The sequence below is a fragment of the Petromyzon marinus genome, chromosome 2 (genome assembly GCF_048934315.1).
Source record: "Petromyzon marinus isolate PM22_M1 ecotype Great Lakes invasive population chromosome 2, UKy_Petmar_22M1.pri1.0, whole genome shotgun sequence".
NCBI lineage: Eukaryota > Metazoa > Chordata > Hyperoartia > Petromyzontiformes > Petromyzontidae > Petromyzon > Petromyzon marinus.
In genome coordinates this window covers 25,161,341-25,178,391 of record NC_133668.1, presented here as the reverse complement: position 1 = coordinate 25,178,391, position 17,051 = coordinate 25,161,341, and the positions used below count along the sequence as shown (strand labels likewise).

Sequence of the window (17,051 nt, the reverse complement as noted above, 5' to 3'; positions counted from 1 at the left end):
ACAGAACTTGCCCCAAAATTCTGTTAAGGCTACACGCGATATCTTTTTTTCTTTGCGTGCCCGTGCGTTCGCAACGCGTCAAGTGACGCCACTCGCCAGCGTCGCTGACGAGCGCGCTGAACGTTGTTTTATTTGCGTTGCCTGATTTCTTTCATTCTTCACCCTCCGCGCAAGATTTACCCCCCCACCCCACACCGCTAATTCAATTTATTTAACCTCTCTTCCCCAGTGCTGGCCAACCCCACGGTTAGTGCGTCACCTCTTGTAATCAGCTGTCCCATCGGCCCAGCAACCCCATTCATCACGCGGCAAATACAGCGGGGAACAGCGGTCTCATCTCGCCTGTTGTGCTCCATCGCTTGCTCCTGGGTGAACCGGGCAAGTGGCCTGACCCGTACCTCCTGACTCCCGTAATACCCATGGCCTGCCTTCTATATATGCTCAGGCTAGTGAGAGTAGGGGTTTGTGGTGGGGAGGGGGGAGGAGGGGGTGGGGGTCAATGCGATGCCACGTGGCTTCTTGTGACAAGCCACGCAAGCCGCCGAGACTCAACTCAACATCGCGTGAGGTCATGATGGATGCGCTGGGACGAATTTAGGGGCAATCGTCACCCGTGGCGACTCATTTGGTGCGAGCAGCGACGGTGTACACCGCCAGAAGCAACCTGGCCTCAAATGATTGCTTACGCGAAGTGACTTATCACGTGGCAGCAGACAAATACTCTGAGCGCGTGATGTTGATTCGAAGTGTTGGGGAGAAACCTCTGGACGACCCGGAGAAAAATCCACGCAGCCACGGGGAGAGAGATAACACGCAAACTTTTAAATATACAGCAGCAGGCGTCAGGGTCGGGATCGAACCCACGACCTCATGCGTACCTGGCGAGGTAGTTAACATCTCATAGCCATCGTGGCGCCCAAAATACAGCCCCCCCCCCATCCCCACCCCATCACCTCTCTCGCCCCACCACAGCCATCGGCAGACAGCCACTTGTGCTGCGCTCAGCATTGGCGAGCCGTGCGTGAGCAATGAATTGCAGCTGTGGAGCGGTGGCGATCGCATACGGCATCAATCACAGCGCGCGCTCCGCGTGGGCTGAGTGGGGGAGACCGCGTCGAGGAGGGTAATTGGATTTCGGCCTTTGAAGCTCGCGAGGTGGGAAGAGGACGAGGAGAGAGGAGGAGAGAGGAGGAGAGACACCGTGACCACGCCGCACCTCCTCGGCCGAGCGTCATCGCCTTAACCTGAACCATCTCGACCAACCCCTTGCATCGTAGCAAGAGGTGCAGAGAGGGTCGAGGCAGGCAGGCAGGGCAACCGCGCCGAGCGCCGCAGGGGTTCCCCGCCCGGATGGGTGGGACCCAATCAGAGGTGGGTGACGCGGTGGCGAGATGTTAACTACCTCGCTTGGTGTACAGGAGGTCGTAGGTTGGATCGCGACCCTGAACGCCTGCTGCTGCTGCTGCTGTATATTTGGAATTTGCGTGTCTCTCCCTGACGTCGCGTGGATTTTTCTACGGGTATTCCGGCGTTTGCCCCTCCGCGTTTAGAATCGACATCACGCGTTTAGCGTATTTGGCCGCTCTACATTTCCACAAGATGATAAAGCACTTCGTTACAGCTATTATTTGTGACCGGGTCGCTTCTGAAAATAAGAGCTACATAGCTAGAGTGGGCCCTTAGCTGGTAAATGAATCAAAACAAATAGTTCATCGTTGAATTCAAGCTTAGCGGAAGCATCGCACCTCCTTACTTACCTCAAGCCGCCAACGTGGTCAGCCACGGGCTTTGGTTCCAAAGAGAAGCCGCGCACATATGAATGTGTCGTTGAACCCACCACCACCCGACACAACACACAGGTGTGCCGAAGTAGTAACTGATATGGCACGTGTTGATTACGCGACAAACCTTGCCACGTGGCTGTGTCGGGTGATGTCGGGATTTCCGACACATTCATATTTACGCGATAGAAACCCACAAAAAGCCTTTATTAAGGATACGATTTGGTCGCGAAAAGCCTACGACGCGTTAAACCGCATCTCAAAATTGTAATGGCCAGGCGGAAACTTCTGCATTTTGTAGTCTCCCGCGCCCCTTCGCCCCTTACATCCAACAAAAGACAATCATCTTACTGTGATAAAACAATCCCCCGTGTAGCCCTAACAGACTAGCGCATTGGGTGCAAGTGCTGTGAGCGAGCACCTTTGACGTCCGGTCAACACGGCACAACGGGGAGTCGGGGGGGGGCGAGGAGGAGGATGGTGGTGGCGTGGTCAACGCGACGCCCGGCCGCCTTTGTCTCCCCAGTGCTGATGTTTACACGCCGCGCCAGGTAATTGTTTGAGGCTGAGTCGACCTAGGGGAGGCCCAGGAGTGCGCTAACTGGAGCGCCACCCTTGCTGATGAGAGGCAGAAGAGGCGAGGCGTCTGAAGTCCCCGACCAGGGGAGTTGCAGGAAGCAGCGTGGAAGGGCCAAGCAAGGCAGAGTTTGAGAGACTAGAGGCAGCAAAGGAGAGGGGAGCGACCGCCCTTCGCCTGCTGGGGTAGACTGTGAAGGATATTCTTGGCTGACGTCTCCCGTACGTCCGACGTTTCTCTGCGCGTAGCTTGCAAAAAGGCTCCCGGCGAGTGCGGCGAAGCGTCGTCGGACGTTCGGGCGACAATCGAGCAGCGAGCGGAACAACCCTGCAAGTCGCACATGAGAGAGAGAGAGAGAAGTTCATCACGATCTCGAGCATCGGGGGATGAGAGCACGTGCTGGGGTGGAGAGCAACCTTGGATGCGACACACCGCTCTCTCTCTCTCTATCTCGCGTTCTCCGCGTAACCAATCACGCGGCTCTTTCACAGCCGCCTCAATGAGACTCAAGTTCAGAGGTCGCGGTTGCCGGCTAATTTTTTGTTTACTTTTACTCAACACTGAAGGTAGCGGTCGGCGACTAATCACGAGCCCAATTTGACAAGTGTTCATCCGGCAAATATTTATTGAATTTTATTCTGTTCAGGGCCCCATTGGTGTTAACGGGTTCAAGTCTCCAACTCGAATCGTTCACTCATTTCTGCTACCTGGCCTCTCTATGCACGTGCGATGAAGAAAAGGGGCCATTGCCCGAAACGTCGCCGATTATATATGTTTTCCTATGAAAACAAAACTAGATATTGTTTTGCTTAAGGCCCACTCAGCTCTGTAGCTCTTTGCAGACACGACCTGGCCACACATGATAACTGGATACAGTGGCTTATGCCGTCTGGAAATTTATATAGCAGCCAAATACTCTAAATGCGTGTTGTACTTACATTGGACTTCTGTCGCACAGTAGATCGATTCCAAACGTGGAGGGAAAACCCGGGGAGAGAGACACGCAAACTCCAAATATACAGCAGCAGGCGTCCGGGGTCGGGATCGAACCCACGACCTCCTGCATGCCAGGCGAGGTCAATAACATCTGGCCACCGTGGCGCCCTCTGAATGCCACAACACAATGTTATTGACACCTGGACGCGGCGAGGTCCATCAATTGAACCTTATGGCGGGACCCCGGGGTCCCATAAGCCCCACGGCTTTCGCATGAACTGCGTTGCGACGTCGTTTTATGTCCGTTGAAGGCGAACGACGCGGCGATCTGTTTCTCTCGACGAGCTCTACGCGACGCGCCCCATCAAAGTTTCAAAGTTTTGTTTCGTCTGCGCATTCGTCCTCGCCGCTGCTGCTTGGACGAGACGGCAGCAGAACGATGCGCGCCAGGTGGGTCGCGGCGTTCGTGTGCGGGGTGGGACGGAGTCGCAAAATTTTTTTTTTTTTTTTAAATTGCGATTTTGACTTCCGTTTGTTCGGGACCCCGGGGTCCCGCGATAATGGTTCAATTGAACCCGCGGAGAAATCGTTCGGTATGAAGAGAACGCTTGGCTTGCACTGCCCCCTAGCGGGCTGAGTTGTAAAAAAAATAAAAATCGTCGCGACAAATCACGGTTCAGAGATCTCCCTCCCGGCGTTCACTCGCCGCACCACCCGCGGATCTCCACAACCCCGGCCAACCTCCGTCTCCTCACCACTCAGAACACGAAAACCTCACTGCGCGTCTTTGTCATTGAGATGTGAGGACAGTCCCTCGACGATGATTTGCGTGCGTGAGTGTTTCACACGACAGGAAATCAGAGAGGCTCATGACAGCCACTTCCTTAACACGAGCGACGGAGAGAGGCTGTGCTCCTTTGACAGTTAAGCGTTGGTAATTCCACATTCTCGTGACCGGGGGCAGTCTGTCCGTCGGTCAGTGTCGGCGTTAACGGGCAGTGACGGGCGAAGCGCCTGGCATTGTAAATCACGCATTGATTTTCTTTATTGATTAATTGGCTTGCAGTTAATTATGTTTGAGTTACTTACTAACGACGAAACCCGCACGCGTGACTCGCTCGCCCGCCGCAGACAGCGCGTGCCGCGCCACGTGCAGCGATTTAGCAAAAATACAAAGAGGATTGTGCGTGGGTTATTTTCAGCTGTTTTTATTCATTGAATAATATTTGGAGCAATCAAATAATTATTCCCCGTCTATATGGCGAGATGTTAACTACCTCGCCTGGTGTACAGGAGGTCGTGGGTTCGATTCTGACCATGACGCCTGTTGCATATTTGGAGCTTGCATGTTCTCTCTCATCCGTGGTTGCGTGGGTTTTTCTCCGGGTTTTCCCATTTAGAATCAAAAAGCGTTTAGAGTATTTGGCTGCTGTAGATTTCCACGTCATAAGCCACTTCGTGTGGGCTACCATTTGTGATCGCACGGTCGCTTCTGAAAAAAAGAGCTGTCCAGCTCAGTGGGCCCTTCCTTGGTAGAATAAAATAAAATAAATAGTTTAGTTCAGTTATACGGTTCAGGAGCCAACTTTTGTGGGCCAATGTCGAGGTCGATCAGCCAAGGGAGGGCTTCTGAAGAAGCGAAACGACACAAACCTATCTCTCTACTGAAGCCCTCTCGTCCTGGCTTGAAGAGAAATTCCAAGGAGGCATCAATATCCTGAAACATATTGTTGCCGCTGCTCCTGCCATCATACGCAAGAACGTAATTTTAGATTTAAAAAAAAAGTTACAACCATTGTGAAAATCGCGAACGTGTAGAAACTATGATTCGAATTTTGTTTATTTCAGTTAGTTAATGCATGGTGTAAATGTGAGATGTTTTGTTATTAACCATAATCCTCCAGCAAAACGACACAACCAATACAATCAAATAGTTTCACAAATGACATAATGCTGGTTTGTTTTTTTGTAAATGAACATTTCATCCAAAACAAACTCTTTTTTTAGTGAAATTTCAAAAGTTACAAATTCGCTATGGGCCACGCGGTGTTATATTCCTGGCTATATTCGTCGGGGGGAGGTGTGGCTCTTGTCCGTCTGGCGGAGAGAGGAAGAGATAGGCGGAGGGACGGAGTGAAAGGGAGATAGAGAGAGGGGAGAGATGGAGAGAGAGGGAGAGAAAGATGGAGAGAAAGGGAGAGAGAGAGAGAGCCCACCTCTGCAAACAACAAAAAAACCAGGAGAAGTGTCAATCATTCTTGACAGGGAGACATTTTACTGCCGGCCATCTGGAACGCAACGGTCAGCGACCCGCTGTAGGGCCTTGGCTTATGTGTCTGCATTTTTGTCTGCGAGTGTTAAAAAAAGGCCCCAGGCGTCTGCTGTTTAAAGCTACTCCTGTAGCTGCCGCGGAAATTTACGGATTTGCTGGCAACGTTTTATTAAGTCGAAGGCGAGCGTCGGAACGTGCAACTTCGTGACGATATCAGCAGCCGAGGGAAACTGCTTACGGTCGACTTACACACGAGGGGATGGTTTTACCTGTGCGATGATCTTGCTGTTTGATTGTCGATCCTTGTGACGGAACGTGGTCTGTCGGCCTGCGCAAATGCGGTCCAAACAACCCCGAATTATACCGGCTGAGATATTTGCAGGTGTCAGTCATCGTGCAAAATGAGACGAAAGTTTTGCTGGCTGGCTGCCTGGAGAATGGCAGGGACGACGGAGTGTCCCTTTAATAAAGGTTGCTTCTTTTGGAATCGTTGGCCAATTGCTTGTTGGGTGTTTTTTTTGTCCGTGTAAGAAGACACGGACAAAAATGATACACACACCCAATTGACCTACTCGCTGTAGTCATCTACTGGCTACCGATTATACCAACAGGTTGGGGATTCTCAAACACGTGATATCTACACAATTCTTTCATCGTCACGATCGCCATCATCATCATCGCCACTACCATCCGCTGCCGGATGAAGGCCTCTTGGCGCAACCGTCATCCCACTCCGGCAACCTTCTCCGCGTGTACCGTCTGATGTCTCGCGTAACAACGATCGCTACAAATCGGCAAACCCACACTTTGTGACGCGTGACGCGACACGCGGGAGTATTCGGAGCCGGCTTAGTTGGAGGCAGTTAAAAAAAAAGGCTGATGACTCTACGTGGTTGAGTCATGCCAGTGTTAGGTAAGGGGCAGGGTTGGGGGTGGGGGGGGTGATGGCTCAAGGGCCCCGTGAGTATATCTCTCCTGACCATTGTGTATTTGTATACGCGAAGTGTTCTGTTGTGGCTGCAATTTCGCGGCCAGACAGCGGCGCGCGTCGAGAGGCGTCCGTGGCGCGTGTTATGGGCGCCGCGGAGGCGAGCTGTTGACTACCTCGCCTGATGTGCAGGAGACCCTGACGCCTGTTGTGTATTTGGAGTTCGCATGCCTCTCTCTGTCCCCGTGGTCGCGTGGATTTTTCTACGGGTTATCCCCCTCCGCATGTGTAATTATCAACATGCGACGAGAGTGTGTGGCTGCTATACATTTCCATGTGATAGGCCTCTTCGTTGAGCTATCATTTCTGGTCAGGTCACTTTTGAAAAAAAGTTATGTAGCACAGTGGGCCTTACCTGGTAAAATAAAATGTTAATTTAGTTTCCAGTAGGGTCTGAGCTTAGGTGCTGCGTTTTGGGGCCTGGAAGTGCATTTACCCCAACAGTTTGCTTTAGAGGCTTCACAGAGGACCTTTGTCTTATTTTGCCTATGCTGGTGGAGAGCGGTGGTGCATTGGTTAGCGCGCTGCGCAACAATCCCGTCGACTCAAGTTCGATTCCCCGTTCACGATTCCCATTTACAGTGGCGAACATTTTCACCGTATCCCAGGGCCTCCCCTAGGTCGACTCAGCCTACAATGAGTACCTGGTGCCGGTGCGTAAAACATCGCTACTAGGGAGACAAAGACGGCCAGGCGTGGTGCTGGCCACCTACCCCACCCTGTTGTGTGCCCGGAGCGGCCCTTCACGGCACTTGCCCCAAGAAAACTTGCACCAACAGCCTGTGTAGGCTATCCGGTGGATCTTTGCCTGTGTTCACTCGTGCACGCACGCATAACTAATTTGCTCTGGATTTTTTTTCTACGAAAGAATGCACCGCTGCTTTTTTTTCTTCTTCTGCTTCTAAAAGCCACACACGAACATTTAATTGCTTAACAACTTTCCGTTTCTCTCCGAGAGATCTGTCGAGTCGTGTGATTTCGAATCTTCACCATCCGCCCTCCCCCCAGGCCGGGGAGAGACCAAGCGTTTCGTATCTCATCACGAGCGCCGTTAATCAGGAGCGGAATCTCGTGCAACCGCGACCTGCCACGAATTGGTCGCGAATCCCAGCGACACTGGCAATGATTGAGACAATTTCGCTGATGGGTTAAACGGGCCAGACCCGTTTCGCGACGAGGCTCGGGCATTCTGAAACCAGCTCCGAGTAAGTTCGCCTACCAGCTCCTGGTCAGGAGACGTCGCGCTCTGAACGAATCAATGCACCACGTGAATGTGCGCTCGCTAACGGCACTTGCCCTAAAAACATTAAGGCTATACGGGCGGGGGGGGGGGGGTCTTTGTTTTAGATTTTTTGTGTTTGTGTGTGTGCAACAACACGTGGCTGTGTGTCACCGTGTGACTGTGAGTGGTAGCACAGCGGCCACCGCGCTGAGCTGCGCACCCGGCTACCCGAGTTCGATTCCCGCACACTTCGACCAACGCAATTGGCGACTATTTGTACGTACGTTGAACTTCTATCGCACCGTGCGTAGCCAAGCGCGCTCATCGAAGAGGTCGACTCGGACTCAAATGAGTACCTGGTACAGTGCGTAAACGTCGCCAACTCGGGAGACAAAGGCGGTCGGGGCGCCAATCCCACTGTTGCCCCCAGACGGTCTGTGATCTTTGACATTGTGTGTGTGCGCCCCCTTGTGGTGAACAGTGGGGAAGGAACCAGAGTGACCAGAGCATTAAAATTGTCCAAGGAGCATTGTGCCAGTGATGGTGGTGGTGGTGTAATTTAACATTGCTCCGTGACATGATCACCCCATGCTGTGAGTGGAAACGGTTTAACTCGCCACGCAACTGCTGATGAGCCACGGTGGAGCACAAACCCGACTTGGGTTTTCTTTTTTTTAATTTCACACGGAACGGTCGGGAACTCTGTGCCGTGAATAATGTCAGCAGCAGGCGACATCCGCCTCTCGTTTGATGGATCTATACAATCCCTTTTTTTAATATAACTCGGCCTCTTTTATAGAATGTTAGGGTGCAATGATGTGATTGTTATCATTGTGGATTTGGGTCGTACACCGTACTCTAGTGGTGGTAGTGCCTTACGCCGAGAAGCAATTGGTACTCGAAAGCCAGCCAATTTGTACGCAGCAGCGTTCCGGGAGAAGACGTGTGTGTGTGTGTGTCTATGTATCGCGTGAGAAATTAATCGCCTGTATGTATGAACACGAAATTGATCATTCTAATTGGGACCCACTCGATGTCACGTTGTCTCATACCGGCGATGTAACGATCCTCCCGTAGCTCGTGCGTGTTTATTTCGCGAGCAGTCCACTCTCTTGCACTTCATCCCCCCCTTCCCCCCCTCTTCGGGCGGAGGGGGGGGGGCTGTCATGAGGATGAAAGAAGCCCCCCACCCCGCCCCGCTCCGCTCCCCTTCTTAAATATTCCGCGGACTGCCGAGCTGTGGTGGTGAATATTGCCTGAATTTTAATCGGGTCACGCGGGCGAAGGCGGTGAGCGGTGGTGTAGCGGTCAGCGCGCTCCGCTACGAACCCTGCGGACCGAGTTCGAGACCCGCTCACGGCCAACGCCCGGTGACGATTATCTGAACCGGTCCCGGGCCTCCCCTAGGTCGACTCAGCCTCAAAATGAGTACCCCTGTGCGGTGTGTCAACATCGCACAACTCGGGAGACATAGGCGACCCGGGCCTGGTGCTGGCCACACGCCCCTTTGCGTGCCGTGCCGGCCTTCATAGGTGCTCGCTAACAGCACTGTTAAGGCTATACGGTGAAGGGAGGAGGAGGAGGGGGGAGTCTTTGTGTGTGTGCGTCTCTTGAGAGCGGGTGCGTTAAAACCCGCGTGTGTCTCGCGTGCTAAGCCGCGGCGGCCGCTCTGCGGGGTGATTCATCAGCGACGCGCATTAGCCACGCTACGGCAACCTCGTCCCATCAATTACACGAAAGCGGCAGGAGCTGCCGCAGACACCGCTGCTGCTGCTGCCGCGGCTGCTGCTGCCGCGGCTGCTACTGCCACGGCTGCCCGTAGTTCTCAGCAGTCGCCGATCAACCGGACACGGCGAGGAGCAAACGGTTGTGAAAACAAAACAACAACAACAACAACAACCCTCTCATCCTCCTCCTCCTCCACGCGGCCACACAGCGTGGAACCTGACAACACCGGGCTCGGACGCGCCTGATCCTCGCCCCATCTCGGAGGAGAAGAATGACGACGATGATGATGATGGCGTCAAGTTGTAACGCCCCGCCACCGGACAGTCTCCGTAGGAGACAGAGACAGAAAGAGAGAACGACTCAGAGAGGATGACTCAGAGAGGACGACTCAGAGAGAAAGAGAGATGATGACTCAGAGAGAAAGAGAGAGGACGACTCAGAGAGGACGACTCAGAGAGGACGACTCAGAGAGAAAGAGAGATGATGACTCAGAGAGAAAGAGAGAGGACGACTCAGAGAGGACGACTCAGAGAGGACGACTCAGAGAGGACGACTCAGAGAGGACGACTCAGAGAGAAAGAGAGAGGACGACTCATAGAGAGAGGACGACTCAGAGAGGATGACTCAGAGAGAGAGAGGACGACTCAGAGAGAGAGAGGACGACTCAGAGAGAAAGAGAGAGGACGACTCAGAGAGAGAGGACGACTCAGAGAGGACGACTCAGAGAGGATGACTCAGAGAGAAAGAGAGAGGACGACTCAGAGAGAGAGGACGACTCAGAGAGGATGACTCAGAGAGAGAGAGGACGACTCAGAGAGGACGACTCAGAGAGGACGAATCGGAGAGAGAGAGAGGACGACTCAGAGAGGACGAATCGGAGAGAGAGAGGACGACTCAGAGAGGACGACTCAGAGAGAGAGAAGACGACTAAGAGAGGACGACTCAGAGAGAGAGAGAACGACTCAGAGAGAGAGGACGACTCAGAGAGAGAGGACGACTCGGAGAGGACGACTCAGAGGCGTCAGGAGGAGGGACCACAGACCAGCTGCTAAGGCAGCAGCAGCAGCAGCAGCCAGGCGGTAGACTCGTTGCTACCAACAATTTTCCAAGCTCTGCGGTTCTCTGTGTATCCAGGTGCCGTCGAACAATTACCGAGTGTCTACATGTGGGAGGAAACCGGAGTATCCGGATGAAGGCGACGCGTGCGAGGACGCAACACGCTATCCCGAACCGATCATTTTGCCGTACTGCTGTCTCCTGGCGAGGCGGGGCACCTCCTCGTGGCCCGCGGGGAAGGTGGCTCAACAGCGCGGTGAGCCACCAACCCTCGCCTCCACAGGTGCTGCATCACAGGCCGCACGTGCATAGCCACCACCAGCGCGTGAACGAGAAGCAGGGACTGAGCCTGGTTTGGTACTCGGATGGGACTGCGGGAACTCCCGGACAGACTCGTCAGTCTTTGATCGGCGGTCGTCGTTGGCCTCGGCCCGCACGGCTGGTGCGGGATGAGCGGGAGTTGAGCAACGTGGATGGCGTGACCACCTCCCCCCCCCCCCACGTGACTGATCACGTCAGCAGCTAGCCCCCCCCCCCCCCCACGTGACTGTGTGTGTGTGTGATCACGTCAGTAGCTAGCCCACACCCCCCACGTGACTGTGTGTGTGATCACGTCAGTAGCTAGCCCACCCCCACGTGACTGTGTGTGATCACGCCAGTAGCTAGCCCACACCCCCCCCCACGTGACTGATCACGTCAGCAGCTAGCCCCCCCCCCCCCCCACCACGTGACTGTGTGTGTTACCACGTCAGTAGCTAGCCCCCCCCACCCCCCCACGTGACTGTGTGTGTGATCACGTCAGTAGCTAGCCCACACCACCACGTGACTGTGTGTGATCACGCCAGTAGCTAGCCCCCCCCACGTGACTGTGTGTATGATCACGTCAGTAGCTAGCCCCCCCCACCACGTGACTGTGTGTATGATCACGTCAGTAGCTAGCCCACCCCCACCACGTGACTGTGTGTGTGATCACGTCAGTAGCTAGCCCCCCCCCACCACGTGACTGTGTGTGTTACCACGTCAGTAGCTAGCCCACCCCCCCCCCCCCACGTGACTGTATGTGTGATCACGTCAGTAGCTAGCCCACACCCCCCCACGTGACTGTGTGTGTGATCACGTCAGTAGCTAGCCCCCCCCCCCCCCACCACGTGACTGTGTGTGATCACGTCAGTAGCTAGCCCCCCCCCCACCACGTGACTGTGTGTGTGTGATTACGTCAGTAGCTAGCCCACACCCCCCCACGTGACTGTGTGTGTGTGATTACGTCAGTAGCTAGCCCACACCACCCCCCCCCCCCACGTGACTGTGTGTGTGATCACGTCAGTAGCTAGCCCACCCACGTGACTGTGTGTGTGTGATTACGTCAGTAGCTAGCCCACACCCCCACGTGACTGTGTGTGTGATCACGTCAGTAGCTAGCCCATACCCACCACGTGACTGTGTGTGTGATCACGTCAGTAGCTAGCCCACCCCCCCACGTGACTGTGTGTGTTACCACGTCAGTAGCTAGCCCACCCCCCCACGTGACTGTGTGTGTGTGATCACGCCAGTAGCTAGCCCACCCCCCCACCACGTGACTGTGTGATCACGTCAGCAGCTAGCACACACCCCCACGTGACTGTGTGTGATCACGTCAGTAGCTAGCCCACACCCCCACGTGACTGTGTGTGTGTGATCACGCCAGTAGCTAGCCCACCCCCCCACCACGTGACTGTGTGATCACGTCAGCAGCTAGCACACACCCCCACGTGACTGTGTGTGTGATCACGTCAGTAGCTAGCCCACCCCACGTGACTGTGTGTGTGATTACGTCAGTAGCTAGCCCACACCCCCCACGTGACTGTGTGTGTGATTACGTCAGTAGCTAGCCCACACCCCCCCCCCCCCACCACGTGACTGTGTGTGTGATCACGCCAGTAGCTAGCCCACACCCCCCCCCCACCACGTGACTGTGTGTGTGTGATCACGCCAGTAGCTAGCCCACACAATATGAAATCAGTAAACTAAAAAAAAAAGCCAACTAAATCTTCCTGATCTGCTGGTGTAAACGCCACATTGCTATGAGCAGGCAAAGTCTCTCGCGACAATCGCCGCCGACTTCCCACAAGGTGGAGCTGCTTGATTTGTTAACGCTGGAACCGCTCGTGTGCATGAGCTGTCACGCGACGCGATGGAGTCAGTCGGTGGTGACGTGATCTCGTCAATGTTGCGCGCGTGTGTGTGTGTGTGTGGTGGGCCCTCTTCCACTCGACACAGCCAAGTGATGACGTTGTCCCGCGGTGCGCGCCTACTGCTTCAGCAGCGCCGCCGTCGCTTGAATTTATTAATTGGCCGCGTCGGGTGGTGGAGGGCCGACGACACAAAACACATTTTTTTTTTTTTTTTTACTCACGCGGCGATCTGTGAGCAACAACAACGAAAAGCACGTACGTACGGATCATAATAGCGGTCGCGAAAGCCCCGACACGCGCGTGTGTCCAATTTGACAATTTAGTGTGACGTTAGAAGGTGTCCTCAGCTTCTCGTAGGTGGCGTGGGGTGGGGGGCTCGGCCTCTTCAAGGCTCCCCACCCCGCTCCTCCCCTCCCCGCCTACTCTGGGGGGGGGGGGGGGCCTGGCCCAGGCCTATGATAAGGGACTATCAGTGCGTGCCGGCGGACAATCGTAAAGATTGATTTCCCTAGTTGGGTTATTGCAACGGGGCGCGCGCAGACAGCTGCGGCGGCCTTGTGCCGACGCGTCGATACGACCCAATCCCGGTTAAATCGCTTCCAACGTTAAATATCAACAAAAAAAAACAGCTGTTCATCCGCAACCTCCCCCCGCCACCCCACCCCACCCTCCGCCCGAATCAATGCCACATCACGCCTTGCAGATTAAAAATAAAGCATCGTAAAGGCGTTAAAATGTAATAAAAACTCAAGCGGACGCGGTTGGCGCAGTGCCCCGTGCAATTAGTCGCAACCCACAAACGCAATCGGCATGCGGCTTGTTTCTGTCAGAGTTAATATGAGTTTTTGGTTTGGCCACAGGTAAACACCCATAACAGAGGGGGGGGGAGGGGGGGAGGGGTGGTTGGGGTTATATCGCGTAGATATAAATGTGTCGTTAAACCCGTCACCACCCGACACAGCCAATCAGCAAGGTTTGTCACGTAAACAAAACACGTGCTAATTCGAGAGTAAGCCCACAACATGTGTGTGACATTGGTGGCGGGTTTAACGACACATTTGTATGGTCATGCGATCTCACCCAAAAAGCTCTTATGGATGATATTGGTCGCGAAGGCCTACGTGTTAAACATGTATACAAACCCATTGGGGCAATTAATGCTCATTTTCGATTGGGGGGGGGCAGGGGGGGGGGGAACGTGGTAGCACAGAAACCTTGTCAGAGTCAGAAATCAAAGTCGACGCTTTGCCCCGTTCACGTGAAGAACAAATTGCTGGAAAGGACTCAGCCAATGTAAGGCTTGAACCAGTTGTGGAACTTCCACTTTACTATGGCAGTAGACCGGTCTCTCCATCGGAACACCGCTGTTCGTAATTTTTTTATTTTATTTTAATGTTTGTGACATTCCGTCGATTCGTCGATCAGCGGCTCGTGATAAATGCATTGCATTGGGCGTCTAGGGAAACTTGATTTACACCGTATGGAAATAGTATGCAAATGATATGAAAATCAGTTTTACACGTCGGCTTTCGCGACCAGTATTATTCATAATAAAGGTTTTTGGGTTGGATCGCGTTAGTATAAATGTGTCGTAACCCTCCACCACCCGACACAGCCAGGAAGGTTTGTCACGTGAACAACGCGCCAATTAGTGACTACCTTAGCCCACCCGTGTGTTGAAGAGTAAATCCACAACATTTACAATTTGAGTAGTACGACGTTTCGCTGGTAATTACATCTAATATCATGCAAATGTTACCTTTTGTTCGCTATGGAGCGAGGAAAACACCGTTCAAACGAACCGAACAAAGTGAGCAGACAATGGAAACGGGAGGTGATCGGTGAATCGAATCGTGACCGCAGGTCTTGAGAATTCATCATCGGATCTCCGGGGGGTTGCGTAGTGCAATGTTGTTACATGCCCAGCGATCGTGGAGTTATTGTTGCTGAACATGATCGACAGGTGAAGCACACTAAGCTACGTAGCTCTTCTTCAGCAGCGACCTGGCCACAAATGATCGCTCAACGAAGTGGCTTATCATCGTGTGGGAATTCATAGCAGCCAAATGCTCTAAACGCGTGCTTCTAAATGCGGGGAGTTACCCCGGAGAAAAATGCCACGCGTCTACGGGGGGAAAGAGAGAGAAAGAGAGACGCAAGTTCTAAATATAGAGCAGGCGTCAGGGTCGAGATCGAAGCCACGACTTTCTGTATACCGGGAAGAGGTGGTGAACATCTCCTAGCCACCGTGGCGCCCTCTCGCCACCGACATAGACACGTTGAGATTCGCGAAACAACAGCGTCGCGTTTTCCTCGTTGTTGTTCTTGTTCGGGCGACTGCGGTTCGTTGGCTGTGATGTTGCCGTGACGTTTCTCTCTGACGGCGCTAAGTGACCAGCCCATGCTGGACATCTGGTGAAAGAGAGCCTCGTAGATTATCGGATTCCTCCTCCTCATACCTGCAGTCTCAATAAAGATCCCTGATTCTGAAGTAGCCACGATTAATCCTCGGTTGGTCTGCCTCGTTCTCCAGGTGCTCCCGGCCATGAAAACGCCATCAAGGAAGGATATTTGGAAGTCAAGAAGAGAGGTAACCGCACAGCGGAGCAATCGCAAATAAGTAAACAAACATCTACACAGCCTGGGAGCTGGAGGGATTTTTTTTATCGTAACATTTTTCTTTATTAAGTAAAACAAAACAAAAATCGGCAGCAGCGGCTGTGACACGAAAAGCGTCTCCCAAACCCACCGCCTTCAATCCTCAAACTCGGCGGCCCTCTGCGCTATCATTCGCCAGCCTCGCGCTCTCAGCCCGTGTTGATGCCGCTCTTCAGAAGTGACTAAGTTATGGGGCCACGTGGATCTCACTCGCTCACTCACGCTCGCATGCTCGCACGCTCGCACGCACGCACGGACGCCTATCAATTTGTCACTAATGTCCCGCCGTGTTCCCCCCCGCCCACCGCACCCCGCCCCCTGCATAATTCATAAAGGTTGTTAATGTGATATTAATATTTATTAATTGTATCCAGACGTAAAAGTATAAAGATGGCTCGAGGCAGCGTGTAGCGATTTGTAACGTTGGGAGCGACAATTACCGGGTTCTATTTTTCATTTGTGCAACAGCAACGAATTAATAAATATATAATCGGTGTTTGAGACGGGAGAGGGAGATGGGGGGGGGTCAGATTTCTTCATCGCGCGGTTAAGCCCCTGCAAGGGCAGCCGAAGGGAGACGCGGAGCAATCAAAGCGAGCGTTGGGGCAATCGAGGGGGCAGCGACCTCTGTGACTCCCCCCCCCCAAAAAAAAAACTGAATCCGTTTCGTTCACGGGACGTTAACTTCAAATTGGGCACCAGAGGCACGCTACTCGAGTTATTGACACCAATCAGAATGTGTTTTTTATTTTATTTTAAGTCCACGCATTCGCATAGCTACTCATTTGGGGCGTTCGCATCTGACAGCTGACAGCGTCTTGTGCAAACCGTCGTCATTATAAACACGTGGTCGACTTTCGCGAGCAATATTATCCATCGTAGAGGTGGGTTTTTTTTTTTTTAGGGGTTATATCGCGTCAATATGGATGTGTCGTTAAACCCGCCACGACTCGACACAGCCAATTAGCAAGGTTTGTCACGTAAACAAAACGTGCCAATTTAGTTACTAGTTGGAGAGTAAACCCCCGACATTTTTACAATGCTATTACTGTGACGTTTCTCTCGTGATGACAATCAGCTCCATCAGGCGATGATGATGCGTAATAAACCTTACTAATTGGATGTGTCGGCAGGTTCAACAACCCATTTATATCTACGCGCTCTAACCCAACGCCTAAACCAACAATTCCAATTCGTGCATAGTCCAGCACACGAATTGGCACGTTCAACCCAAAACAATATCGTCATTATAATAATCATCATCGTCGTCATCATCGAGAGCCATGCTCTCTCTGTTGCTGGATGAACGACTACCAACCTCGGTTCTTTCACACCTCAGTCTCCCCCACCCCACCCCCACCGTCCTTCTGCACGTGAATCGATCTCATTTGCTGCATCCCTGCGGTGGTCACTGCGCGTTCCATGCTTTGGCTGCCATTCGCCCACTAGTCTCGACCGGCGGCCATCGCCTCCTTCTAGCCGCGATGCGTCCGGTCCGTACGTACGTATGTATATATGTGTACGTATATATGTACGTATATATGTACGTACGTATGTATATATATGTACGTGTATATATATGTGCGTACGTATATATTACATATGTATATATGTATGTACGTATGTATATGTGCGTATGTATATATGTATGTATATACATGT

The 17,051-nt window shown here is 53.0% G+C and overlaps 1 protein-coding gene across 6 annotated transcripts in view; it reads left to right on the top strand.

Annotated features, from left to right (window-relative positions):
- LOC116944642 (src kinase-associated phosphoprotein 2-B-like) overlaps window positions 1-17,051 on the top strand; it is a 113,744-nt gene that overhangs the window by 60,031 nt on the left and 36,662 nt on the right. For 5 of the 6 annotated variants that reach the window (XM_032958394.2, XM_032958411.2, XM_032958403.2 and 2 more), the window contains exon 4: window positions 15,265-15,321. In XM_032958394.2, coding sequence (XP_032814285.2) covers window positions 15,265-15,321 — 57 coding nt within the window. Of the gene's footprint in view, window positions 1-12,765; window positions 12,987-15,264; window positions 15,322-17,051 lie in introns of those variants that run through there. The other variant, XM_076071719.1, reaches the window with a different exon arrangement.